Source organism: Lemur catta, chromosome 1 (genome assembly GCF_020740605.2).
Source record: "Lemur catta isolate mLemCat1 chromosome 1, mLemCat1.pri, whole genome shotgun sequence".
In the NCBI taxonomy this organism is placed as follows: Eukaryota; Metazoa; Chordata; class Mammalia; order Primates; family Lemuridae; genus Lemur; species Lemur catta.
The window spans coordinates 36,581,259-36,608,871 of record NC_059128.1 but is presented as its reverse complement, the minus strand read 5'-3'; the positions used below and the strand labels follow the sequence as shown (position 1 = coordinate 36,608,871).

The window sequence follows — 27,613 nt, the reverse complement described above, 5'->3', positions numbered from 1 at the left end:
AGCAACCCTGTGAAGTGTATTATATGTAGGAAGGAAACTGAGGTAACGGAGGATAAGAAATTTGGTTCAAACACAGGTCTGATTTAAGAGAAAGTCAGGGCCTGGTATGATGGCTCATGCCTGTAATTCTAGCACTTTGGGAGGCTGAGGCGGGAGGATTGCTTGAGGCTAGGAGTTTGACACCAGCCTGTACAACATAGTGAGACCCTGTCTCTACAAAAAATAAAAAAATTAGCTGTGTATGGTGGTGGGTGCTGTAGTCCTAGCTGCTCCAGAGGCTGAAGCAGGAAGATCACCTAAGCCCAGGAATTTGAGGCTGCAATGAGCTATGATCAGCCTCTGCACTCCAGCCTGGGCAACAGAGTGAGACTCTACCTCTTTAAAAAAAAAAAGAAAGAAAGTCAAGCTCTTCCTAGTACATTACACTGCCTCTTTTTGATAATATTATTGCTACTAATACTAATAGTACTATTAATAATGGGCAGCAGTTATTTAGGTAGGTACTGTATTAAGCACTTTATTTTTTTGAGTCGGGGTCTTGCTCTGTCACCCAGGCTGGCATGCAGTGGTGGATCATTGTTTACTGCAGCCTTGAACTCCTGGGCTCCAGCAATCCTACCATCTCAGCCTCATGAGCAGCTGGGACTGCTGGCACACACCATGACACTGAGCTAATTTTTTTATTTGTTGCAGATACTGGGTCTCACTATGTTGTCTAGGCTGGTCTCAAACTCCTGACCTCAAGCGATCCTCCAGTGCTGGCCTTCCATAGTGCTAGGATTATAGGTGTGAGCCACCTTGACCTGCCTTACAAGTATTATCTTGAATTTATAATTGGGAAAACTGAGGCTCGAGGTCATATAAGTAGTAAGTGGTGAAGCCAGGACTTTAATCCAGCTCTCTTGGTGCCAGAGACCAAATCTATAAGCACTATATTTCTTTTTACTGCCTTTAGCTCCATGAGTAAAGCTTACCTGATAGAGTTTCCAGTCAGCTGTTGCTACCATACTTTGCTGTTAGTAGTTTCCCACCTGGGAAAAGAATAAAGCTTGTAGCAGTATCTCCTCCCACAATCTTTAATGCTTTCTTTGCTTTGATCTTAAGGTTTGGGAGAAAGGAAAAGCAATTCACTTCACAACATACTAGGGATCTCCTATTCAAAGACATAATTAAAACTGTCCTAGTGGTAATAAACAATAATGCCAACCAAACAGATGACTTGTCAATTTGTAGTATTGGCCAAATTTTTTATTTGCTCATGACCATATTCATTCTTTCACCAAACATTTTCTGCTCTGTTAAAATATAAAGATCCTAAAGTTGCCTTTATTCTTGGAGAGACTTACTCTGAATCATGTAACTGGTTTGGATATGGTCTTTCAATAAGATAATAGCAGCATAGTTAGCCTTCAGGTCAAACCAAATAGCATTTGGTGTTGCCTATTTTATTAAACTTATATTTGGTTAACTCCTGCTAATGAACAGTATTATGATCAAGGAGATGATGTGGTTTATTTATTAGGTGAATCCTTCTCTATATTAATATAAAGCCCTGTGCTGCCATGGATTGCTTTTGTCTTCTGGTTCCTGGATGTGGTATCCAGGTGTTTGGCAGGTTCCCCCTCCATAACCCATGGAAATCCTAACTGTATTTCCCAGCTATGAGCTGCCTTCTGGGTTCACTGTTAAAAAAGTGGGAGTTGGAATGTTCCTTTTTATGTGTTTATTGAAAAGAGCAAAAGTGCCATGAAGAGTTAAAATTACTATGAGTGTATACAGCTCGTATTCATTGTATGAGTTAATCTGAAAAACCTTGGCTGCATGTTCACTTCTGATGGAGTTTGGGTCAGATGAAGGTGACTACAGGAAAATGCTTGGCATTAAAAGTTTTCACATTACACTATTATTTGATGGTAATTCAGTAATTCTTCATTTACTTTTCTTATTCATTATGTATCAACAAATCCTTATTTTGGAGCTGAATAAGACGTGTCTCTTACAGTGGTGATCTTTCGTGAAGGGACATCCCTGCCAAATGTCTGTCGGTAGGAACCTGCTTGGCATGCGGTCTTGGTCTGAGGAGGGGGGGTTGTAGGTGGGGTTTATGATCTAATAGAGCTGTTCAGAGACTTCAATTTGCCTTCTTGAAAAATGCAGTGAACACGGCTTACAATTTCCAAAGACATTAAGGGTCTCAGATCTTGGAATTATTGGAATAAAATTATGTGTATGTATTCTTGGTATGATTTTTTCCTAGGTATTTTGGGAAATAAATGTCTTTGATGGGGGGTAGATAACTTTTTCAAACTTTTTATCTGCAAATGCGTATTATTTTTTGAGCTTATATGACTATGCAAGTATAAAGAAGAAGTATAAAGTACAGGCCATCAAATTGTCCAGAAGAAATTACTAGTCTGAATTATTCGAATATATACACCAGGAACAAACCTTTGAAATCATGGGAATGTTTCCAGACAGAAAAAGATGGATTTTTTTTCTTCCTAACTAGGTGCGTAGAGATAATTTGCTGTTTTAAAAGGCGTCCCCCCTCATCGCACCGCCCCCTACCCCGCCCTGGTCAAATCCAAGGTATTGAGCTGCTTTACAGAAAGCTAAACCCGAGCTACAGCTGCAGGACACGAGAACTTGCTACCGGAACGTTTGTGCTGCAGTGCCTCGCCCCTAGCCGGTGTTCTTTCGCGAGGGACCGTCCCTGCCAAGTGCCTGTCGGTAGAAACCTGCTTGGCGTCCGGTCTAATGGGGCTTGTGGTAGGTAGCTGTGGCTGAAGCAGGAGTTCGGGCAGAGTTGGCAGGAGAGAAGGCGCCATGGATGATCAAGGCTGCCCCAGGTGTAAGACCACCAAATATCGAAACCCCTCCTTGAAGCTGATGGTGAACGTGTGCGGCCACACTCTGTGAGTCGGGCAGCAGTGGATTCCTGGGGGGAGAGACGCTCAGGGTGGGAAGAGAGCCGGGAGATGTTCGGCTTAGGCTGGGAGGATTAAAGGGCATCGTTAATTTCAACACTGGGGAGTAAAATGTGAAAAGGAAGCGTTGTGACTTTACGTGGACTGTAGCCGCAAGCCCTGAGAAGCTCCGGCCTGCTTTGAACTGCGGGTTACCAGTGAGTACCCAGCAGCCTGTCAGGTTCCCTCTCCATAGCCAGTGAAAATACCGATTGTATTTCTAGGCTCTGTGTTGTCAACTGGAGTACAGACATATTGCTGGTCAAAAGCATGGGAGATTGGAGTGTTTCTTTAGTTTTATACGAAATGTTTTTATTGAAAAAGAGCGAAAGTGCTACGAAAACCTAAAATCACTACGAGTGTATGCTGCTGCTCTTTGTTGTATGAGTTAATTTGAAAACCTCGTGTGTAGGCCCTCTTGTCCTGATGGAATTCGGTTAGACTCTCATCACTAAAATGAGGAAAACCTGGACTCTAGGCAGTTAATCATGGAGATATAGTAATGGCTGGCATTTATTAAGCACACATTTTGTATCAGGTACTGTTCTGACCGCCTTATCATGAATTATCTCACTTTATTTTTATAACAGCCCCATGAAGTGGTTACTGGTCTCATTTCCATTTCACAGAGAAGAAAATCGAGACTGCTGAAGGCCCCTTATTAAGTGGGCCTTACTAGAATTGGAATCTAGGAATTCTTACTATAGAACGCCAATTTTGGGGGTGGAAGAAGGGAGATTGAGATTGTGTATTTTAAAGAATAAGTGTAGGAATTGGTCAAAGTGTTTCTTGCTAGATTTTATGGTCAGATGTTGTTTAGTAAAGATGGTTGTATAAAGCTTGGATGAAAGGTGCCATATAATGGTGAGGACAAACTACAGTCCTATAGTTTCTCTGGGGTTTTTAGAGTTTAAAAAAAAGGATAATCTACACTGTGGTAGAGGTCTTTAGGTAATCATAATTGCATGATTACCTGTAGTTATAACAATTATTATAATAGATTTGTTAATTTACGTAATTGGTCCCTTTTTCTAATCTTTATTTTCCTTTGCTTTATTCAGCAAAGGAAGTATAGGAGATTGTGACTGAATGGTTTAAGATAAGAAGTAAGGTAAAAGTAGTCAAATAGAATACATAGAAAAGGGAAGCAAGGCAAACATTGTAGGTTGGCTGTTAGGTTTTTAGAGAGATTTTGTTCAATTTCTCTCCATTTTCCTTCATCAGGTTTGTTACAGTTGGTGCTAAAGGAAAGAGAGTTTGGTTTTTTGAAAGATACTAAATGTAATTTACTGGAAGGATGCTAAATGGAATTTTCTGGCCTAGCAGAAATTAGCCAATCAGGGAAGATTATAGGATTTCAGTAATGTAAATGGCATTTTTTTATTAAATGATTATAAAATATTTAATTGAGAATTGCTCTTATTGTATCCTCAGTCCTTTTTTTTTTTACGACTAAGAATTAAGAATTGTCTACTTCATTCTGGTGTTGTATTTATTTTGGTTAATCTGCTAACCCGTTAGATTCAGACCCCACTTTATAGTCCTTTTTTGACTTGAAATGTGAACAAAGTGAATAAAGGCTGTCTGATATAAAATTCTTTACTCTTACAGACTCTGTAGCTGTGGGCAAATGACTAATTTTTTTGTTAGTGATTCTTCTTATCTTTATAATATAGAACATAGTGCTGCGTATGTCACAGTCTGAGGATTAAATAATATATGTAAAATATTTAGAGTTATTTAGTAGAGTTTCTGTTGCATATTCAATATGTATTGGCTATCAGTTATTATTTGTGTATATTATGGGAGATAAGCAGAAATGAAATTAAAACAGGATTTATTTGGCCTGCTATGGGAGACTTGCACAATAATAAGTATCTTTAAATGAATTCAATACACTATAAAATGTGAAAATACAGCTTTAATTATAATGACTTTATTGTAATTTTCATAATGTCAACTCTTTAGCATGTTCTCTAATCAATCATCCTTTAAAAGTACCTTAAGCTAGGCTAAAATTCTCCTCTGTATCAATGAATATAGGAGAAAGCTCACTGATTTTTTTTGTAATTCATTAAAAAAATTAAAATTATGTAAACAATAATGAAAGCAATGTAAAATATTACATGAAATGTAAACATTTTTCTGGTTCATTGCCCTCCTGAAAGGTAACAACTTTTAGGTTGTTTCTGTATCTTTTCAGATATTTTCCGTGCATACACAAATGTGGATGTATTTGGGTAGAAAACCTTTTCTTCCCCCAGCATAAACAGGATCATATATATATATTTTTGTTTTTTTCTTTTGTATATCTTGGATATCTTTCCTAAATGAATATTCATGTGTCTTCCTCTTTATTTTTAACATTTGGATAGTAGTCTATTGTTCAATTATAATTCAATTGATTTAGTAAAATTTTTTTTAAAGAATTTTATTTGTTATTTATTTATTTCAGAGACAAGGTCTCACTCTGTCACCCAGGTTGGAGTGCAGTTGTATGATCATAGCTCACTGTAACTTCAAACTCCTGGGCTCAAGTGATCCTCCGACCTCAGCCTCCCAAGTAGCTGGGGACTATAGGCATGTACCACCATGCTTTGCTAATTTTTTCTGTTTTTGGTAGAGACAGGGTCTTGTTATGTTGTCCAGGCTGGTCTTGAACTCCTGACCCCAAGCAATCGTCCTGCCTCAGCCTCCCAGAGTGCTAGGATTACAGGCATGAGCCACCATGCCTGGCCCAAATTTTTTTGATTAATATTTAGGTTTCTAGTTTTTCACTAGAGTAAACATCCATTTATATGTGTGTGTGTGTGTGTGTGTATTTACACACACACACACACACATATACATCTTTGAGCACTTATGCAAGTATATCATAGGATATAGCAGGTAAATCACTGGGTAAATGTCTAGTAGTGGAATTGTTGTGTTGGAGTTTGTACCTTTTAAATTTGATAAACATTGCCCAGCTGTTTTCAAAAAAGATTGTATTAAGCTGGGCAAAGTGGTGTGTGTCTGTAATCCCAGCTACTTAGGAAGGTGAGGCAGGAGGATTGCTTGAGTCCAGGAGTTGAGACTCCATCTCAAAAAGAAAAGAAGATAGTATCAATTATGTTTCCAACAACTGTATGGGAATACCTATTGCCACACATCTTTGTTGATATTGACTATTATTATTTTTTTAAGTCTTTCATTCTTATAGATAAAAACATGGATCTTAATGAGAAAGTATTTTGATTTGGTAGTATGTTGAATTGTTTGTGTAACATGTATTTCATAGGATTGAATTTAGACATTTTAATAATATACTTGCTGGTCTGGAGGAACAGGTATTGTTATTTAGCATTACTATTTTTATTTGTTATCTATTACTGTGTAATGAATAAACTCCAAAATTAGTAGCTTAAAACAACAAACGTTTATTATACAGTTTCTGAGGGTTAGGAATCTCAGAGTAGATTGGCTGAATGATTCTGGCTCAGAGTCTCATGAAGCTGCAGTCAAACTGTTGGCTAGGATTGCAGTCTAGACTTGCCTGGGCTTGGAGTATCTGTTTCCATAGTCACTTATGTAGCTCTTGTCAAGAAGCTTCAGTTCCTTTCCATGAACTCCTCCACAGGGCTTCTTATGATATATATATTTTCTCCCAGAACTAGTGACATGATGAGGGAAGGGAAGGGAAGAGGGAGGGAGGGAGGGAGGGAATGAGCCGGAAACTGCAGAGCTTTTTAAAACCCAATGACAGAGGCCATATACCATCACTTCTGGTGTATTTTACTGTTACAGTATGGGAGGTTATTTACACACAAGGGTGTGAATACCATGAGACAGGGATCACTGGGCCTTCTTGAAAGTTGGCTTTCACAGGATTTTGTTAACTTATTTTTTGTTTGTGTCCTCAAGTAGCAAAGACATTTCAGGAGGCAAGTGATAAAGTGAGTAGGAGTAGTGCTTCATAAAAGATATGAAGTATAGGATTACGGAAAGATTAATTAGGAACATTATAGGAAAAAATATGGGAGCAGAAAGAGAAAATAAAGAGGGGAAACATCATGAAAAGACCTTTCTTACTTAGCTGCTAGCAATTGAGGAAGCATATTCCCTTATGTATCAATTCAGTTCAGCAAGTACACAAATGAATTGATTGCATGCACATAGAAGATTTGATTTCATGTTTTTTTTTTCTTTTTTCAATTCAAGGATGAACTTTGTCTCAGTTACAAAAAAGGGTAATTTGTTTCTTTACCAGGACACCTATTTCAACAAATGTGCCTTCTATATAATTCTGAAGGCATATTGAATTAGATAGAATCAGTTATGTCTAATTCTCATTTAACCATAGTCTTTAATAATTTAATTCCTATCCCAGCCATTCTTGGCAAAACCAATCTCTGGAACTTTTAGATGCATCTGATTTTACCAAATCTACTTTTTTCATTTTAAACATACACAAGACACAAAGTACTAGGTAAGCAAAACCATATACTTACCATCCTGATGTGAAAGCCCATATTTTGCCATATTTACTTAAGATCTTTCTCTATTTCTTTCTTCTCTTGTCTCTTCCATTTCTTTCTCTCTCCTTTAGTGTTGTTACTAGTTTATTCTGAAGAGTTATCCTGAAGAGTCTGAATTTTGCTTTTTGCATATCTGTGATATTGTTATACATGTCCCTCTGTTCTCTATATTTCCTCTAAATTGTTAGTTATATTTAGAAATTTTATATGATTCAGGTTGAATTTATTAATTGTAAGAACAATTAATAAGTGGTATTAACTCATTCCTTTTAACGAATATACTGGTCTTATTTTATACCTTTGTGCAGATCGGGACACAGCACCTCCTCTGGGGAGAAAAATTAGGAAAAGACACTCATTTTAGGTGGCAGATTTAGAAAAGGGGACTTATTAGATATATTATTATTAATTTATAATTTTATTCTGTTGTGGTAAGAGAGTATATGCTATAAAATTTCAATCTCTTAAAATTTTTTTTAAACTTATTTATGGTCCAGCATATAACCTGTTTTTGTGAATAATCAGTGTTAAGTTTGAAAAGAATGTGTATTCTGTAGCTGTTGGGTATAGTGTATTATAAAATTATAAATGTCAATTAGGTCAACTTGGTTAAGATAGTGTTACTCAGATCTTCTATATCTGTAATGATTTATCTACTCATTTTATCAATTATTCCAACTATGATTGTGGATTTGGCAATTTCTCTCTTTAGTTTTTGGTCACACTTTATGTATTTTGAAGCCCTCTTGTTACATATATATTTAGGAATTATTATGCCATCCTGATGAATTTCTCCTTTTATTGTTGTGAATGACTTTACAACATCTTTGTCTTCTGTGATATTCTTTGTCCTGAAGTTTCTGTCTCATATTAGTATGGCACTGTCAGCTTTCTTATGCTTACTGTTTGACAGTATGTCTTTTTCCATCCTTTTACTTTCAACCAATGTGTCTCTTATCTCTGGTAGACTGCACATAGTTGGGTCTTGGCATTTATCTAGTCTGTCAATCTCTGCCTTTTAATTGGTGTGTTTGTCTACTTATATCTAATTATTGATATTGGGTTTAAGTCCATTTATCTCTTCTGTTTTTTGTTCTTTTCTTGCTCCTTTCCTGCTTTATTTTGAATTAATTAGATATATTTAAGTATTGGCCTATCAGCAAATATCTCTTTATTATTTTTATTATGATTTTAGTGGTTTCTCTAGGTATTATATACTTTTACTTCTATATATGATCAATGTTGTTATTTTTGCTTTAAACATTTAGTTGTCTTTAAGGATATGTAGTTTGTTTTTTTTTTGAGACAGGTGTCTTGTTCTGTCACCTGGGCCAGAGTACAGTGGCATCAGCATAACTCACTGCAACCTCCTGGGCTCCAGCGATCCTCCTTCAGCCTTCTGTATAGTTGGGACTACAGACGTGTGTGCCACATGCCACTATGCCCAGCTAATTTGTCTGGTTTTTTTGTAGAGATGGGGTCTCACCATGTTGCTCAGCCTGATCTCAAATTCCTGGCTTCAAGCAGTCCTCCCACCTAGGCCTCCCAAAGTGCTAGGATTACAGGCATGAGCCACTGCACCTAGCCCTTCATTTGTTTTTATTGCTGATTACTATTCCATTGTGTGGATATACCACATTTTATTTGTCCATTCATCAGTTAAAGAGCATTTGGGTTGTTTCTACTTTTTGGCTATTGTGAATAATGCTGCTGTGAACATTAGTGTACAAGTTTTTGTATGGACAAATGTTTTTGTTTCTTTCAGGTATACACTTAAGAGTAGAATTTTTGGATCATATGGTAACTCTGTGTTTAACTATTTGAGGAACTGTCAGACTGTTTTCCAAAGTGGCTGCATGATTTTACATTTCCCCCAGCAGTGAATGGAGGTTCTAGTTTCTCTACACAGTTGATGACACTTGTTATTAACTATCTTTTGATTATAGCCATTCTAGTGGGTATGATATGGTGAAATATTATTGTCTTTTATGTTTACCTACTTATTTACTATATTTGGTGCCCTTCCTTACTTTGGATCTGATTTTATAGTTGTATTGATTTCCTTCTGCCTGAAGAACATTCTTTAGCGTTTCTTGTAGTGTAGGTCTGTTGGTGAAGAATTCACACAGATTTTGTTTATCCAAAAGTATTTTTACTCTACTATTTGCAAGATATTTTTGCTCAGTATAGAATTATTAGTTCACATTTCTTTCACCACTTGAAAAATACCATATCATTGTTTTCTGGCCTCTGTTGTTTCCGTTGAGAAGTTAACTTTACTCATATATTTTTTTCTCCCTATTTTTTTGATTGTATACTTTCCATTGACCTGTCTTCAAATTTACTCACTCCTATCTGCCATTTCCAATCTTCTGTTAAGCCTATTCAGTAGATTTTCCATTTGTATTGTACTTTTTCTAGAGTTTCCATTTTGGTTTTTTAAATAGTTTTCATTTCTCTGATGAGATTTCCTATCTGTACAATCATGCAGATCATATTTTCCTTTAGTTTTTTTAATATATTTTCCTTTAATTCTTTGAACATATTTTACATCTATTCCTTTAAAATATTTGTAATAGGTAATCTTAAGGTTTCTGTCTGCTAGATTCAACATCTTGGCTATTTCAGGGTTACTTTCTATTGACTGTTTTTTTTAGACCATGGGTCATATTTCTCTGTTTTATTTAATTTAAATTTTTTTTTTATATTTAGTACTTTTTAATTGTAGGTGGTACATTATAGAGATCCTGGATTTTATCTTTTTGTGAAAAGTGTTGATTTTTAAAAATTCTTGTAGGTAGTTCAAAGTACTGGCTGATTACCTTGAACTTGTGTAGGCTTGGTTTTAGTCTTTGCTAGAATGGATCTGTGGAGAACCCATTGTGTTTCCTTACTTTAGTGTAACTCAACCAACAAACTTTTAATCTCTTGAAAAACCTGTGGGGTTTGATTTTAGTCTTTGTTAGGGTGAGTCTAGAATGTTTTATTCTAGGATGTGGTTCTTAGGCTTAGTTGAGGCATTTTTGGTATCTCAACTGGATGTCTGAGGTGTTAATAAGGTGTTAATGTGGTTTCCTTGCTCTGGTTGGTAGGAACTCCAAAGATACCCAGTACTCCTTAACTTCTAGTATCTATTCTTCTCTTAGTCACTCTCTTTTAAGCCTTAATTGGTTTTACCCTACACATGTGCAGCCTATTCCTTGGCCAAGGATTTATGGGGAAACACCACGTGTCTTCTAGCCTCTCTGCCTTGCAGATTTCAGCCACATCAACTGCCCTGAACTATTACTTCTACGTATTGAGCTTCGACAACCTCTGTGCCCTTCCTAAACTCTTGCTTGCTGGGCCATGGTTATGGCAATTGTTCCCAGGTAGAAAGCTGAGGGCATTGTAGGGCTCACTTTGTGAGTTTCCCATTTCTCAGGGATATCTTGTCCTTCTATTGTCTAATGAATGTAAACAATTATCTTAAACATTTTGTTTGTCTTATTGTTGCTTATGGTGGGAAGACTAGTCTAGCATCAGTTACTCCATCATATTTGTTAGGAAAAGCTGGCCTTACTATTGGTAAGCCATTTACTTTGTCCTATAATCTTCCAGATTTTCTCAGTTCTATGTGTTCATGTTTATTTTCTTTACCTCAAAATTGCTTGTGTCCCTTTAACATTTCTTTTCTGTTGTACTTCTGCTTACTTTAATTGGAGTGTTTTAAGTTGATTAGCAGAACTGCTCAGAACAGCTTTAGAGAATTGACATCTCATATCTTCTGAATGATAATTACAATGAAAATCTCAAGATTTTATGATCTAGGCCGGGCGCAGTGGCTCACGCCTGTAATCCTAGCACTCTGGGAGGCCGAGGCGGGCGGATTGTTTGAGCTCAGGAGTTCGAGACCAGCCTGAGCAAGAGCGAGACCCTGTCTCTACTAAAAATAGAAAGAAATTATCTGGCCAATTAAAAATACATAGAAAAAAAAATTAGCCGAGCATGGTGGCGCATGCCTGTAGTCCCGGCTACTCGGGAGGCTGAGGCAGAAGGATTGCTTGAGCCCAGGAGTTTGAGGTTGCTGTGAGCTAGGCTGACACCATGGCACTCTAGCCCAGGCAACAGAGTGAGACTCTGTCTCAAAAAAAAAAAAAAAGATTTTACGATCTATAGGCTACACAATATAGCCTAGCCCTAGGTGTATAATAGGCTCTACCACCTAGGTTTGTGGTTTTTTTGCTTTCACCTCATATGTAAGAGTTGGTGTCCCATGTATTTTAATAATCCAGATACAGATTGAGTAGTAGAAAGAACACTGAATCATGAGTTAGAAGACCTAGGTTCTAGTTTTGCCATAGACTGGCCAGTTTTAGGCCAGCCATATAACTTTTATTTGTTCATTTGTTTAGAATAAATAATTTCCAGCCCCCATCAAGCTCTTAAAATTTGGGTAATTTAACTTAATAGTTAATTAGAAAATCATTGTAATCAGTAGCTTTAGTCTTTTCTTTGACCTTACATCATTAATAAAACTCTTTCATAAGATATTAAAATTTCAATTATTTTTATTAGCTGTAATTTTTCTTTTCCAATATGAGGGAGGGTGCTGATCACTTTATACAGAATATTTTTTTATCATGGACTGGTTTTTATGGCTGTAATATATATTGTTTGGTTTGACTAAAAATGACTATTAGTATACTTTAGTCTTTAAGATGCAGTGTGTGCTAATATTCTTATTTCAGTTCCTTATTGAGCATAACTTAATGTTATAGTCCTTTAAAACTATGTTTATACAATATTTAGTAATTATGTTATTTGTAGTATTTCTTTTTGTAGGTGTATATATAGCTCTATCTTCACTCTATTCTTCCGTAAGTGTACACTGGGAATCCTTTTTTAAGATTCATTTTATATATATGTATGTGTACACATATATATATAAAATGTGTTGCTTAATGATGGGGATAAGTTCTGAGAAATGTGTCGTTAGGTGATTTCATTGTTGTGTGAACCTCAAGTGTACTTATGCAAACATAGATGGTATTGTTCTTGTTCCTAGGCTACAAGCCTGTACAGCATGTTACTGTGTTGAATACTGTAGGCAATTGTAACACAATGGTATTTGTGTATCTAAACATATAAAAGGCACAGTAAAATACAGTATAAAGGATAAAAAATGGTACACCTGTATAGGGAACTTACCACACATGGAGCTTGCAGGACTGAGGTTGCTCTGGCTGAGGCAGTGAGTGAGTGGTGAGTGAATGTGAAGGCGTAGGACACTGCTTTACACTACTGTAGACTTTATAAACACTGCATTTACGCTATAGTACACTTATAAAAAGATTTTTTATCAATAATAACTTAACCTTAGCTTATGTAACTTTTTTACTTTATAAACTTAAATTTTTAAAAAATGTTTTAACTGTTTGTAATAACACTTAGCTTAAAACAAACACATTATACAGCTATACAAAAATATTTTCTTTTTTTATATTCTTATTATATAAGTATTATTTATTTTCATTTTCTATTTTAAAAATATTTTATTTTTTACTTTTTGAACCTTTTTGTTAAAAACTAAGATACAAACAAACCTTAGCCTAGGCCTACACGGGTCAGGATCATCCATATCACTGTCTTTCACCTCCATTTCTTTTCCCACTGGAAGGTCTTCAGGGGCAATAACAGGCATGGAGCTGTCATGTCTCCCATGATAACAATGCCTTCTTCTGGAATACCTCCTGAAGGACCTGCCTGAGGTTGTTTTATGGTTAACTTAACTTTTTTATTAGTAGAAGGAATACATTGTAAAACAAGAAAAAAAGTATAGTATAGTGAATATATAAACCAGTAATGTAGTCGTTTATTATCATTATCAAGTATTATGTACTGTGCATAATTGTATATGCTATAGTTTTATATGACTGGCAGCACAGTAGGTTTGTTTACACCAGCGTCACCACAAACATATGAGTAATACTATGACATTAAGATGGCTAGGACTTAATTTTTCAGCCCCATTATAACCTTATGGGACTACGCTGTACATGTGATCGTCTTTGACCAAAACATTCTTATGTGGCACATAAACTATATACAGTTTTCTGTTTTGGAGGAAGCCTTTTATGAAGTTCTACCTGCAAGTATCAAAAATTTTCATAGGATCTTTGGCTTCATGGACACTCTTTCCCTGGAAGTTTTACTCTCAAATTTGTACTCCAAAATTGAAACAGATAAATTGAAGCTATCTAGTAGATGTTCAAGCTTATTTGTTGACATGCAAATTATTTTATTCTGTAAGAACCCCAAACAATAGCATATTAGTTTCCTTTTGGCATAAAAGTATAAATAGAAACAAATTAATTTTTCTCATTGCTCTTTTTGTGCTGTGGGCATAAAATGTATGTCTAACAAATATGTAATGATATAGTCTGATTGTCTGAGTTTGAATCCTAGGTTTGCTACTTATTATTAGCTGTGTGATTTAGGGAAATTTAGTCATTCTTGTTAAGCCTTTGTTTTCTCATCTGTACAATGAGTTTACTTCATAGTGTTACTATGAGGATTAGATTAGATGCAGTTCAAGTAAATTTAAGAGTAAAGTTACTTGGTAATCAACTATACAGAGTTATTTTTAGTATTTTAAATGCAAAAAATATAGTTTTTTAGGTTAAGTTTCAGGAATCTTTTTTTGGTAACTTCCTTTTTACTTAGCAACTAGTCCTTGAGACAGCAAATAGAATAATTGAATGAAAATTAAACCTAGAGATTTTAGTGATTTTCTTCTGGTTTCAAATATGTTAAGCCTATTTTTGAAGAAAAATGTAAGATAACAGTAATTTATTAGTTGTTGATGTTTACTAATAAATATGTTTGCAGTCTTTCTCATATACTCAATAAATGTTGCAGGCCATTGATTCCCAAACTTGCCTTATATTAAGAATCATCTGGGGTGCTTCTTTAAAATATAAATTTTTGGGCCCTACCATGTAGATCTTTCCAAGGAAAGACTTGTATTTTATGCTAGCTATCTAAGTGAATTTTGTGCTCAAGTAATTTTGAAAATATTGCCAGGGATACAACAGTGAGAGTGGCAAATGGGGTTTCTGTCTCATTAGTTACATAGTGTGTTAGCTCTTCTGAATTGTTAGAAGGAAATCACTTTTTCTCTTTTTTTTTTTTTACATGGAAGAAAAGGAAAGTTTAGAGTTATAAAAATATTCTTTGTAATTAAGATATGAAATGGGCTTTTTGCTCTTTGTTAAATAAGCCATGTGTTTAAAAAAAGTAATATTTATTAAAGAAAGAAAAACCTGAAATCCTAGAACCTAATTGTAGCTGTTCTGCTGATTTAGGAAAAGGGCCTTTGGGGAAGCAATTTATTTTGGTGGGTACATGTTAAACTGATAAAGGTTTTGCAAGTTTAGCATCAAGGGAACAAAAATGTTTGGGTGGTTCCAACTCCGTAAATGATTTTGTCCAAATCAGCCTCTAAAATCCTTTTAGGAAAGTAGAATGTGTTGTCTGATTTGGCTCTCAGGCATAGGATGGAAGCTTGTGTAAGAGTATAGGCTACAAAGTACAATTTGTTTTATTAAAAGGATTGATAGGATTGGCAGACTCAGTTAATTTCAAATTGGAAGGAACTTAGCAATCATCTTTCTAGTTGTATTCTGCACCCACGCCCCCTGTTTTTTAACGGGGGGTGTGGGGGGGGTGAAACTGAAGCCCAAAAAAGGATATGTGGTTGCATAGCCCAACTGGCTAGCTCCTATCTCCTCTTGTTGTGTAAATCCAAGTTAGAAATTATTCAATTAAATTTTGATCACATGTGTGCTAAATAAAATTTTTACTAATGTCATGTAACCACATTGCAACCCAAACCCATTTTATGCATAAAATGAAAATACTATAGCATTATCAAAATCACTTTGATCTACTTAGAACAATTTTCTCTTAATACTTTAGTTTCCAGGATGCTAGTTTAAAATAAAAAACAATACTTTAAACGTTCAATAATGATTTTTTGGCCAATCCTGTATTTTGCCCCATCTTTGTTTTTATTGATGATATATGAACCATGTCATATAATTTGGTTTTTGAGATATAATCAATGCCAATTAGGAAGCCTAAATGAATTGTATTGTTTATGCAATGAAATGATTTGCAGGATAAGTCATTTTATAGTATTTTTAATTTTTGATACTTTTTATGTTGTATATCAAGAAATATGCATTAGATACTTGCACAAGCAAATATATGTATTCTCTACAAAAAGGCAAGAAAATGTAAAATTTAACAGACTTCATGAGAAATGTTTTGGAGGGTTAGGTTTTCCTTTTATTTGCTAAGTTGGAACAGGTAAAAAACAGAATTTTGAGATGAAGACAAATGATTGTGTACCTCACTCAATTTCTTTTTTAGAACACAAATATGAAAGTGGCTATATCATTGAAAATTAATGAGAACTCCATCAATATGGTGCAGTGCCTCTGCATCATTGATTTATATATATTTAATGAGCCTGCTATGCTAATTTCAGGTAAACTGAAGCAAACTGCATCTAGCACTAACTCTGATTTACTTAGAAATAGTTCATTTCATTAAAATATAAATGTCTTGAAATCTACCAATGTTAAGTGTAATATCTTCATAAATAATTCTACAGTGTTTATTTTCTGGCAGTAACTAACTTGTTTCTAAACAAACAAAGCATCATATTTTGGTACTGTTTCAGAAAATGTTACCAAAATATGTGTTTTATTTGACCTTATTTCTTGCTACTGATCTAGAGTGGATTTACAATAGAAGATATGAGGGAAAAAGCTTTCAAAAGTGATAGGATTGGTGAAGTGTGACATGCCAGATGCTATATTTTTGAGGTCTATTGGAGCATGTATGAGGATCACTTAAAGGTCTATGTCTATGGTATTTGGCATTAGAAATATAATTTTGCATTTTATAACATATTGCATTTCTAACATATTCTTGCATTTATATAACATTTGCATTTTATTTTTAGTTGTAGGATAGTTTTGTTTTAAAGATGTCTATTTTGTTTTATTGAAAAGATGGTATAGGATAATAAACATTTTTGACAAAACAAAAAATTGTACATAATACTTTTTTTTTGTTTTGAGACAGAGTCTCACTCTGTCTCCTGGGCTAGTATGCAGTGGCATCATCCTACCTCACTGCAAACTCCAATTCCTGGGCTCAAGAGATCCTCCTGCCTCAGCCTCCTGAGTAGCTGGGGTTACAGGCATGCACCACCATGCCCAGCTAATTTTTTCTATTTTTAGTAGAGTCTGGGTCTCTCTCTTGCTCAGGCTGGTCTCAAACTCCAGACCTCAGGATCTCACAATCCTCACGATCCTCCTGCCTTGGCCTCCCAGAGTGCTAGGATTACAGGCGTGAGCCACTTCACCTGGCTGTACATAATACTTTTACAGAGGAGTTATTTTAATTTTTAACTTTTGATTCTTGTGTATGTGTGCTCACACATACAAATGAGCAATTAAATATTATATATAATGTGTGATTTTTTTTAATGAATCGGGTTTGCTGAGCCAAGTATTATTTCTAAAAGTGCTAATATTGCCATTAAATGAATACCTAATTGATATCTTAAAAATTATTTTTAATATATGGTGTTGGCAGATACAAATTCTTTTTTTTTTTTTTTTTTTTTTGAGACAGAGTGTCACTTTGTTGCCTGGGCTAGAGTGAGTGCCGTGGCATCAGCCTAGCTCACAGCAACCTCAGACTCCTGGGCTTAAGCAATCCTACTGCCTCAGCCTCCCGAGTAGCTGGGACTACAGGCGTGCGCCACTATGCCCGGCTAATTTTTTCTATATATATTTTTAGTTGTCCAGATAATTTATCTCCATTTTTAGTAGAGATGGGGTCTTGCTCAGGCTGGTCTCGAACTCCTGACCTCGAACGATCCACCTGCCTCGGCCTCCCAGAGGGCTAGGATTACAGGCGTGAGCCACCGCGCCCGGCCCACAAATTCTTTATCCATATTTGCTCTATACCCAATTAATTGCTAGCAAAGGTAGTGAGTTTCTTTAAGTTGAGGCTGATAAACAAAATTAAAGACAAAAAATTCTTACTGTTAAGGTAGTTTAAATATATTTCTGACATCTCAAATGTTATATGTTGCAATAGATGTTTCTTTCTCCATTATTCAGATTATGAATGTTTTATTTCTCATAATTGTATCTGGAATGCTCATTAATATTTAACTCCTTTTGAAGGTTAATTGCAAAGAGCGATCTATGTAATGTGCTGCAACTAAATGCAAGAACATACACTTTATCGTAGGAATGGTGTCAATAAATTATCACAGCTAGTATAAGTTTAGTGCTTGTAATTTCTCCTTGCGAAATATATTGTATCTTTTGTTTGCTTTATGTATTTTGCATTTATATGATTTGGAATTAGAAACTATAGTATATCCAGAAGTTAGTATGTAACAAATTAGAAATTATTGAAAATATGTGGCCAAAGTGGGTTGATTAATAAATACCTCACAGAGGACAGTTATATGTGTCTCCAAATACCAAATTTTTTTTCCCTACCAAAAGGTAGAACCAGAAATTGAACCTGTACTTCTTGATTATATTCTATGGACTTACACCGTATCCCCAATTGTTGTATTTATTTATTTAGTTAGTTTTTTTTTTTTTTTGAGACAGGATCTCACTTTGTCACCTGGGCTAGGGTGTAGTGGCATCATCATAGCTCACAACAACCTCAAGCTCCTGGGCTCAAGCGATCTTCCTGCCTCAGCCTTCCGAGTAGCTGGGACTATGGGTACAAGTCACCATGCCTGGCTAATTTTTCTATTTTTTGTAGAGACAGGTTGTTGCTCAGGCTGTTTTCGAACTCCTGACCTCAAGCAATACTCGTACATTGGCCTCCCGAAGTGCTAGGATTACAGCAGTGAGCTATCACATCTGGCTCAATTTATTTTTAAGTATTAACTTATATCTTGCAATTTTGCTAATTCATTCATTCTAATAGTTTTGTAGACTCCCTTGGATGTTTTATGTAAACAATCATATCATCTGCAAATAGGGCAGTTTTACTTCTATTCCAATTTTTATTTATTTATCTATTTAGTCTTATTACAGTGCTAGAATATCTAGAATAATGCTGAATAAAAGTAGTGAAAATGGACATTCTTGCCTTATTCTTGGTCTTGTGAGGGATGAAATTCAGTCTTTCACCATTTAGTCTGATGTTAATTGTAGGTTTTTCAAAGGTGCCGTTTTGTCCGTCTGTTGTTGCAGTCATCTCTAGGTTCTGCTGGGGAAGGATGATCTTTCAAACTTGTATGAGTTGTTGGCAGACCTGAGAAGACCTTTCATGTTTACTGTGTACAGAGCTCCCTCCCTATGTGGCATCTGGCTTCCTCTAGGTCCCCAAGATGGAAGCCACTGCCTTTTTAAAATCTAATCCCAGAAGTATCCTGTCATTTCTGCCACATTCTGTTCGTTAGAAAATATAAGCTGCTTTAAAGTTTTTGTGTGATGATTTTACCATCTACGCTATAACTCAGGGGGGAGCCCAAGACTTGTTTGAGTTTGTTTATATATAGATTTAGGGAATCCCCTTTTTTAGCTCTTTTCTTTCCAAAATTCTTTCCGTATTCTCTGGTCCTCAAGGGCTCCCTTTCGTAGTTCATCTGTTTAGAAAAGCCTTTTTTTTTTTAAATTGCAGTTTTAGTCACTTGTGCCACTGCTTTGCCATATCTTTCTGACTGGGACCACCACTGGGGCACAGCTGCAAGGGAAAAGGAAAAAAAGAAGTGTCAAACTTACTCTTATGTGGTTGCCTCTCTTTGATTTTTTTAAAAACCAAAAATATTTTATTTTTCTTCATAGACTGCTTTTGTTTACTTTTCAGTGTTCTCAGATAGTTGTTGTCTGTATTTTGTCCAGAGTTTTAGTTGTAATGAACAGGAGAAATAGGCTATAGTGGGCTTAAACTGCCATAGCGGAACTGGAATGCCCAAATTTCTTTTTCAGTTACTGTGTTAGTATATTCCCACTAGCAGTAATTGAGTACTTTACCTTTACTATGCATAGATATTTATGTTTTTAGTTTTGGCATATATGTTGGATATCTAATGCTATTTTATAGTTTGATTTACATTTTTTATGAGTTTGTTTAAATACTTTTAGTGTGTTTATTATGTATATTTCTTTTCTATAAATGCCCTATTCATGTTCCTTGCTTATTTTTTCTATAGGGTTGCTTGTCTTTTTATTATTGATTTGTAATAATGTTTGGACATTAAGGAAGTTAGTACTTTGTCATATGCATTACAAAAAATTTCCAGTTTCCTTTTGTCTTTTGAATTGCTTAGGGCTGACTTTATTTTATTTTATTATTATTTTGTTTGTTTGTTTTGTTTTGTTTTTTAGAGATGGAGTCTTGCTCTGTCACCCAGGCTGGAGTGCAGTGGCTCAATCATAGCTCACTGCAGCATTAAACTCCTGGGCTCAAGCAATCTTCCTGCCTCAGCCTCTGGAGTAGCTTGGACTACAGGTGTGTGACCCCACACCCAGCTAATTTAAAAAACATGTTTTTTTTTTTTTAGAGATGAGGTGTTTCTGTGTTTCCCAGGCTGGTCTTGAATTTCTGGCCTTAAGCGACCCTCCCACCTCAGCCTTGGGAGTCTCTGGGATTACAGATGTGTGCCTAGCCACCACTCCCAGTTGCTATGGCTGACTTCTTAGATGGCAACTGTTGCCATGAAAAAGAAGCTGCTTTTGGAGATTAAAAAACCGCTTTGGAGAATATGGTTTTCATTTTGACTCTAACTTATTTTGCAAGAAATTGTATTACTCTACCATTGCACTAGTTATTTATTGCCAACAAATTATCCTATAACTAAGTGGCTTAAAACAATAAACATTATCTCACAGTTCTTGTGGGTTAGGAATTTGGGAATGGCTTAGCTGGTGGTTCTGGCTCAGGGTGTCTATGAGATTACAATCAGGATTTAGTTGGGGCTCTAGTCATTTTAAGGCTTGACTGGGGCTGAAGGGTATACAGTTGACCCTTGAACAACATGGGCTTGAACTGTGCGGGTCCACTTTTACAGGGATTATTTTTAACCTAATGCAGACTGAAAATATAGTATTCATAGGATGTGAAACCCATGTATATGGAGAGCCAACTGTACTTCCAACCTCACTCGTGTTTTTTGTGAGGATTCCTCGCTTCTTTACTGTTGGTTGACTAGAGGCCTCAGTTCTTTGTCAGATGGGCCTCTTAAGGTTTCTTTAGTGTCCTCATAACATGGTAGCTTTCTTCCCTACAGTGAATGATTCGAGAGAGATAAACAGAAACTACAGTGTCTTTTATGAACTAGCTATGGAAGTCAGACACCATCATTTCTGCCACATTCTATTAGTTAGAGTTATAAATATAGCTCACATTCAGGGGAAGGGGAATTAGGTTTCACTTTTTGATGAGAGAAGTATCAAGGAACTTGTGGACATACATAAAACTACATCAACCAGTTGTTTATGTTCCTCACTAGTATAGGCCAAATCCAAGAGAGCTCCTAAAGGTCCTTTTGTCCTGATATTTACACACTTTTGTCCCACATTGTGTTAGGGTTGCTTGTATGACTAGTATCATGTGGCAGAAGTGATGGTTTGTCATTTCCAAGGGTAGGTCTTTAAAAAATACTCTGTGGCTTTCTATTTGGTTACTTTCTCTCTTCTTGGACAACTTGCTCTCAACAAAAGACAGTTTCTGTATTGTCAGCAGCATTATGAAGGCCCATGTGGTGAAGAACCGAGGCCTCCTGCCAACAGCCATGTGAGTGAGCCATCTTAGAAGTGGATTCTCTAGCCCCAGTTGTGTCTTGGGATGACTACACCGTCTCCTGACATCTTGACAAATAAGTTGCTCTTGCCCAGATTCCTGACACTCACAAACTGTATGAGATAATAAATTGTTTATTGTTTTAAACTGCCAAGCTTGGGAGTGTTTTGTTATGTAGTAACACATAACTAATACAATCCCTTCACCTTTATTAAAACAAAAGGCATGGCTGGGCACAGTAGCATGCTCCTTTAATCCCAGCTACCTGGGAGACAGAAGGATCACTTGAGCCAGGAGTTCAAGACAAGCCTGAGCAATATAGTGAGCCCCTATCTCAAAAAGCATAAACAAAAAGCACATTACCAAAACTTATACATATATTAGGGTTTGTTTTTTTTTTAATTATAGTAGGAAGAGATTTCTAAGGGCCCATCTCAAATGAGCCATTGCCATTATAGAGAGAAGTGGTTTTTTTCAGGAACGTATAAACTACTTTTATTCAGAAGTAAAATAATCCAGGGGGAATCCAGTAATATTGTTTGCTATAACAGTAAATTGTAAAGGTAAACATTTTGTTATCACGTAACAAGCCCCAGTTGTGTCTTGGGATGGATTACACGTCTGGATTACATTTTATGATAATGCATGAAATAGCAATTTGAGGAGCTAATTCTTTATAAAAATACTTTATGTTGTTCATAGATTTGTTTCTATAAGTGGTAAATACAGTGAAGCTGAATCTTAGATGGGGTTTATATTCTGAAGTTGTATAAGACAGAAATCATAGTGAACATTAGCTTTAAGAAGACCAGAAACTATCAATGTCGACCAATCATTTTTCACTAACCCCCGTATAGCCAGTTTTCCCTCCAGTATAGGAGCAAATCATTATTTCTTCAGGTGAACACCAGATGAAGTAATTGGCTCTTGTTTTGGAATTGTATTGAAAAGACTTATCTCTAAACACTGTCCTATATGGTCTAGTAAGATGCTCATCCTAGTGGAGACATTGGAACTGTGTGAATAACAGAGGGAATAGCAACTGAGGGAATAGAAGAGTGACATCTCCCATTTTACACTCACTCTGGGGCATAGAGAAGAGAGTCTGGTAAAATAGGGGCTGCTTTCTAAAAATGTTTCTCTGTCTCTTTCTTACTGCTGAACACATAAATGAATTTGTGTAAGTAAATATGTATATAATGTGATTCCATTGTATAATAACAGAATACTTGTGAAACCTACATTTGTCTTTTTGGGAAAAGTAGACTTTTTATTTCTTTCATTATGATGCTTAGATTATTTGATAGACTATTTAAAGGACTATAACATATGAAAGGTTGAGTTTTGTTGACTTACATGTAGCACGATATGGGAACTTCTGTTCATAAAGAGGAATCTATGTCATTAAGAAAATTTTCAATTATATTTAGCCAGCACAGAAACACCGTACACATTTGTTGAAGACATACATTGTAGAAAGAGTTACATCAAACAAATTTAAAACAGAAACTCTGCATTTTGGAGTATGCTACAGTTGTCTGGAAAACTTACTGTCTTGTTACTCTTGGAACATGCATTATTGTACATGAAATTCTATACTTATATAGAACGTGAATTAAGAAGTGATTTTTCCTGTTACTAAAGAGGCTGAATATTCAAAACTGGTCATCAAGGGATTTCTTTAAATAGTACATTCTTATATTTCATAGTGTTTTATGGATTGCTCACAATTTAACATTTAAGCTAGAGGATGGAAAAATCTTAATGTCTGTGATAGGAATTTCTGCCAACTGGAAATCAATTAAAATGAAAATAAAGCAAGTATAAAGTTTTAGTGTTATTGGGAAGATATAATTTGACTCACAAAGATGTCATTCATGTACTCTTTCTGGTCACACACCTGTGGCCTAAAACTGTAATCTTTTGGGGATTTAATTATTGCTATAGAAATATGTTTTACAAAATATAGCCATGTCTATTTTGATACCATATAGTTTCCTTTTAAAATGTGTAAATGCCTTTGCAAATTTTTAGACAAAATCGGTTGTGCTCTTTTGTATGGAGATAAATGATAATAGGATATTCACTTCCAATTTAAGTAGTAGCCTATAGTTTCTCTTCAATTTGGTTTTGGCTTGGTTAAAGCATTAGTATAACTATTTGACCTGGACTAGAACTTGATTTTAAGATGTCATCAGCTATGAGTTCCCAACTGACTGACTCTCACATTTCACTGAGAGAAATCAGGCTGTTTGACTTGTCAGTCTTAAGAAATCATATGTAACTTTCTGCTATTGCAGAAATTGTTCAGACATATAACAGAGTTTCCAAGAAGATGAAAATTTCCTGTTTGAAACAGGTGTAGGAAATTGTTTCTTTTGTTATATCTGGAAGAACTGGTGTTTGAGAGATGGAAATACATACTGATCTGTCAATCTCTTACCTTCATTTAGCTGTTTTCTCAGTTTTTGGTGATTATTTCAAGTTATATCAATTCATAGACTGTAGTTAAGCCAATATAAAAATTTTATCTAAATGAAATTCTAGATTTTATAATATTTAATTGCATTTTTTTCTTATTGTGTATATACACAGGCTAGAATGTTGGATATTTTCTGGTCATCAATTAAGATATGACATTGAAATGACTTGTTTGGTAAAGTTACACTACTTCACTACATTCTGTTTTGAAATTATTTCTAATAGGATGTTCCAAAGCATTTGAACCAAACAGCAGCCATGAGTTTGAGATTTTAGGGCAAGATTTATTTCTTAGACTGTCACTCATGTTACTGCTATTATATATTATGTCAAAGACAAACTACAATTTGGTTTCAATTAATACTTTAACATTTTTATCCCTGTGGTAACTGTCTTAGAAATACAGGTGATGAGTCACAGAAGTTCTCTTTCTGTCCTCAATCCTAGAATATATAGAGAAAAGAGATAGGAATGGAGAGTATGAAATAGCAGAAGCTGTTCATATTAATATATTCCCTTGCTTTTAGATTTTTTCTCTCCTCTTGGCAGTGTGCTGATTCTGGTGTTTTACTTGTTTTATTATACTTTTAGCACTTCCTATGTACTAAAGGTTGATAATACAAAGTTAAATAAGAGGTAATCTTTGCCCTGGGGTCTCATAGTTAGGCATGGAAGATAAACAAATAAACAAAATGTTACAATACAGTATAATCATTATTATAATTAGTGTTGTTGAAGCCTTCTGAGGAGCATAGTTTAGATGTTAGAGGCTGATAGCACCTACAAATATACCAGACATCCAAGTTAGAAATGTGGGGGTCATACTATATATTCTTGGTGTATTTCTAAGCACCAAGTACTGCCCATCTTGCCTAAATAACTTTCAAATCACAAATTTCATCTCATTCCTCCTGGGTCACAGTCTACGTCCTCCTCATCTCTACTTGGACTATTTCAATTGTCTCCTATCTGAGGACTCTATGCTTTAATCTTTCTTTCTTTTTTTTGAGACTGGGGAGGGGTCTCGCTGTATCGCCCAGGTTGGTCTCGAACTCGTGGACTCACGCCTTCCTCCCACCTTAGCATTGTGAGTAGCTGAGATTACAGGTGCAAGTCCCTGTAGCCAGCTGCTTCAGTCTTAACGGGGATACTGTTCTCTCTACTGCCTTCTCCCCTAACCCTAAAAAGTCCCCTAAATTCAAAAAACAAAACAAAAAATTGTGTCCCCTTTTAACTATGATACTTTCTGTTTAAATTTCTTCAGTGGTTTCTTGTGTCTTCCATCAGTGTTTCTCAGATTTTTTAAAGTAACCTTAATAGTAGAGGAAAACAAATTTTTACCCCTAGTTTTTCTGGAAGTACAAGTAAAAGTGTCCCTTTGAAAGCCTCACTGAAGCTTTGTTTGAACTTAAAAAATGTATGTGAAATTTGAATTTTTTAATATTTTCTGTTAGTATTAAAACAAAAACCATATGCCTTCCTAATTCTTTAGCTCATACCCTAACCTCTGCATAAAATTTATGTTTTAGGAAGGCACATCATGTTTTCTTATGGCTTTATGTAATCTTTGACGAAGGCATTTAGTGATTTTCAAATTGTGTTGCCTGAAACTCTAAATTTTCAGAGATTGTTTAGGGTAGCCCTTAAACTAGGGCGGTCTCCATTTATCTGTTTTACGTATTAGGTTTCTGGGTAACATTTAGTATGAAGAAAGAGTTCTGTTATTAAAGGAAAATAAATTTGAAAATGCTATTGTAATGTACAATAAAAATCCAAATTCCTTAGCTTATGGTGTAAAGATCTTCCTGGTTTGGCCTCTGCGTACTTCACTTGTTTTCCTTATCTCTCCCCTTAACTCCCAGCACCTTTTCCAGAGATTGAAACAGGAATTTTCACCTGAGAGTAAAATTAATTTTGTTTGGCCCTAGAGTGTTGGCTTGCATAGCATTTAAATTAAAACAAAACAAACTGAACTAGTTGCTAACATGTAAAAATCAGGAGACATAATGTAAAAATTTGGATTTCTGGTTTTTCTTGAAAAACTGCTAGATCTGGTGACATTGGGTCCACATTCACCCAAACCTGTAGTTGAGTAGTAGTTATCGCCAACATGGTATGCATTCTCCAGGTGGTCAGCCTGATCAATCTTGGAAAGTCTTGATACTTTGAATAGAAGATACACTAATAACCTTCTCAAAAGGAGAGTTTTCCTATTGCTCTTATCTTGTTTAAAAAATAATTTTGTACCATGCCATACTATTTATTGCAAGTATACTAAATCTTTGTATGTGTTAGTCGCTTAGACCCAAGTTAAAGAAATTAAAATTTTAAGTAAAACTGCTTTATCTTTAATACTTCTCTAATGGATGACTAGTTAAAATCAGATCTATTTTTAGGTCAAATATTTATAATCATTCTATGATTTAAAAAGAAATGTTTTTATTACTTGTAAGAGTAATTTCTATTTATTTAGATTTTCTGTTCTGCTAGGAGCACATACTAGGAAGTATGTTTTCTAATTAGATTTTATTTAAGTAATAGAAAATTGAAGTCAGTTTGGGTAGGGAGAAGATAAAATGAGAGAAACTGAAATGCAACAAAAGTTGCATATAGTTTTTGTGCAATTAAATAATATATGTATTCCAAGTGGATATTATAAATTTATGCATTAATGAAATGATACAGTCATATTAATTTGAAATTTGCACAAATGGAATCATAGTACACTTTTACCTTGTTTTTTTTAGTTAGTAGTAGATCTTGACTATCAGCATATACCATTTTACCTCCTTTTTAGCAGGTAATATTTCTTTGTATGGATGTTTGTCCTATTGATGGAAATTTAGAAATAAAAAATTTTGATAGCTCTTTCTAAATTGTGTTTTAAAAAATTGCAGTAGTTAATTCCCTGCAACAGCATATAAAAAAAAGTGCCTGTTTCCCTATACACTTTGTCAACACTCAGGATTTAATAAAGGCTGTATTAGTTTTAACTCACTGGGATCACAGTTGTACCTTTATTGCCTTTCATATTTGTATTTAGTAGCATGTCTCCAATATGATTGTAAGAGTTCAGACATAAGGCATTTTTTTCCCTTGATGTTTGTGCATTAAGAAAACACACAGGTTAAAGTTTTAGTTTATAATCATTTAACTTTCTGAGTAATAAAAGTCTGAAAGAACATTTAGAAATGCAATTGTATGAATTAGCGATTGTTTGTAAGCACTTTATCCACCTCTTATTTCTGTAAAAGAGTCATATTACAGTTACTATGAGATCTATTCTTTGGGCAGCTGGAAAGCAGGACAAAGAAAAATCATTCTTTTCTGGTCCAATAGAAAGTACATTGTGCCCTCTAGTACCAGACTTGGGCTTTTTTCAAAGGATAATGGATTCCACACAGGTGAGTCAGTCTTTTGTGTATTACCAGGTGCATGATTGATTTTGGTGATGGCAGTCTAGGTGTTCTCATTCAACAGCAGCTTCTTGAGCAAAATCTCCAAAATAGCACAAAGAAAATGACTAGAGATTTTCACATTTTGGGTGCAAGAAAATGAATTTTTCCCAATTCTTTTGGCCTTTTTTTTTACTTTTTTCTTGCTGGATGCCTTATGACTTATAACTCCTTTGATAAAGGTAATGTGTGTAGTTTCTTTTCTTCTTTTTCTGGGGGGCATGGATTGTATGCCATGATTTATTTATTTAAATTTAGGATGTGAAGCAAAGTGTATTGGCTTAATAGTTCTCTTTTTCTCCCCCCCCCATAAACTGGATTAACTTAATGTTGGAAAGATTCCCTATTACGGAAG

At 35.2% G+C, this 27,613-nt stretch overlaps 1 protein-coding gene across 1 annotated transcript in view; it reads left to right on the top strand.

The window, feature by feature from the left end:
* The first annotated feature begins 2,702 nt into the window (after positions 1-2,702).
* Positions 2,703-27,613, top strand: part of MNAT1 (MNAT1 component of CDK activating kinase) — a 194,441-nt gene continuing 169,530 nt past the window's right edge. Inside the window, exon 1 of the mRNA XM_045566155.1 lies at positions 2,703-2,915. Coding sequence (XP_045422111.1) covers positions 2,827-2,915 — 89 coding nt within the window. The 5' untranslated portion in view covers positions 2,703-2,826. The remainder of the gene's footprint in view (positions 2,916-27,613) is intronic.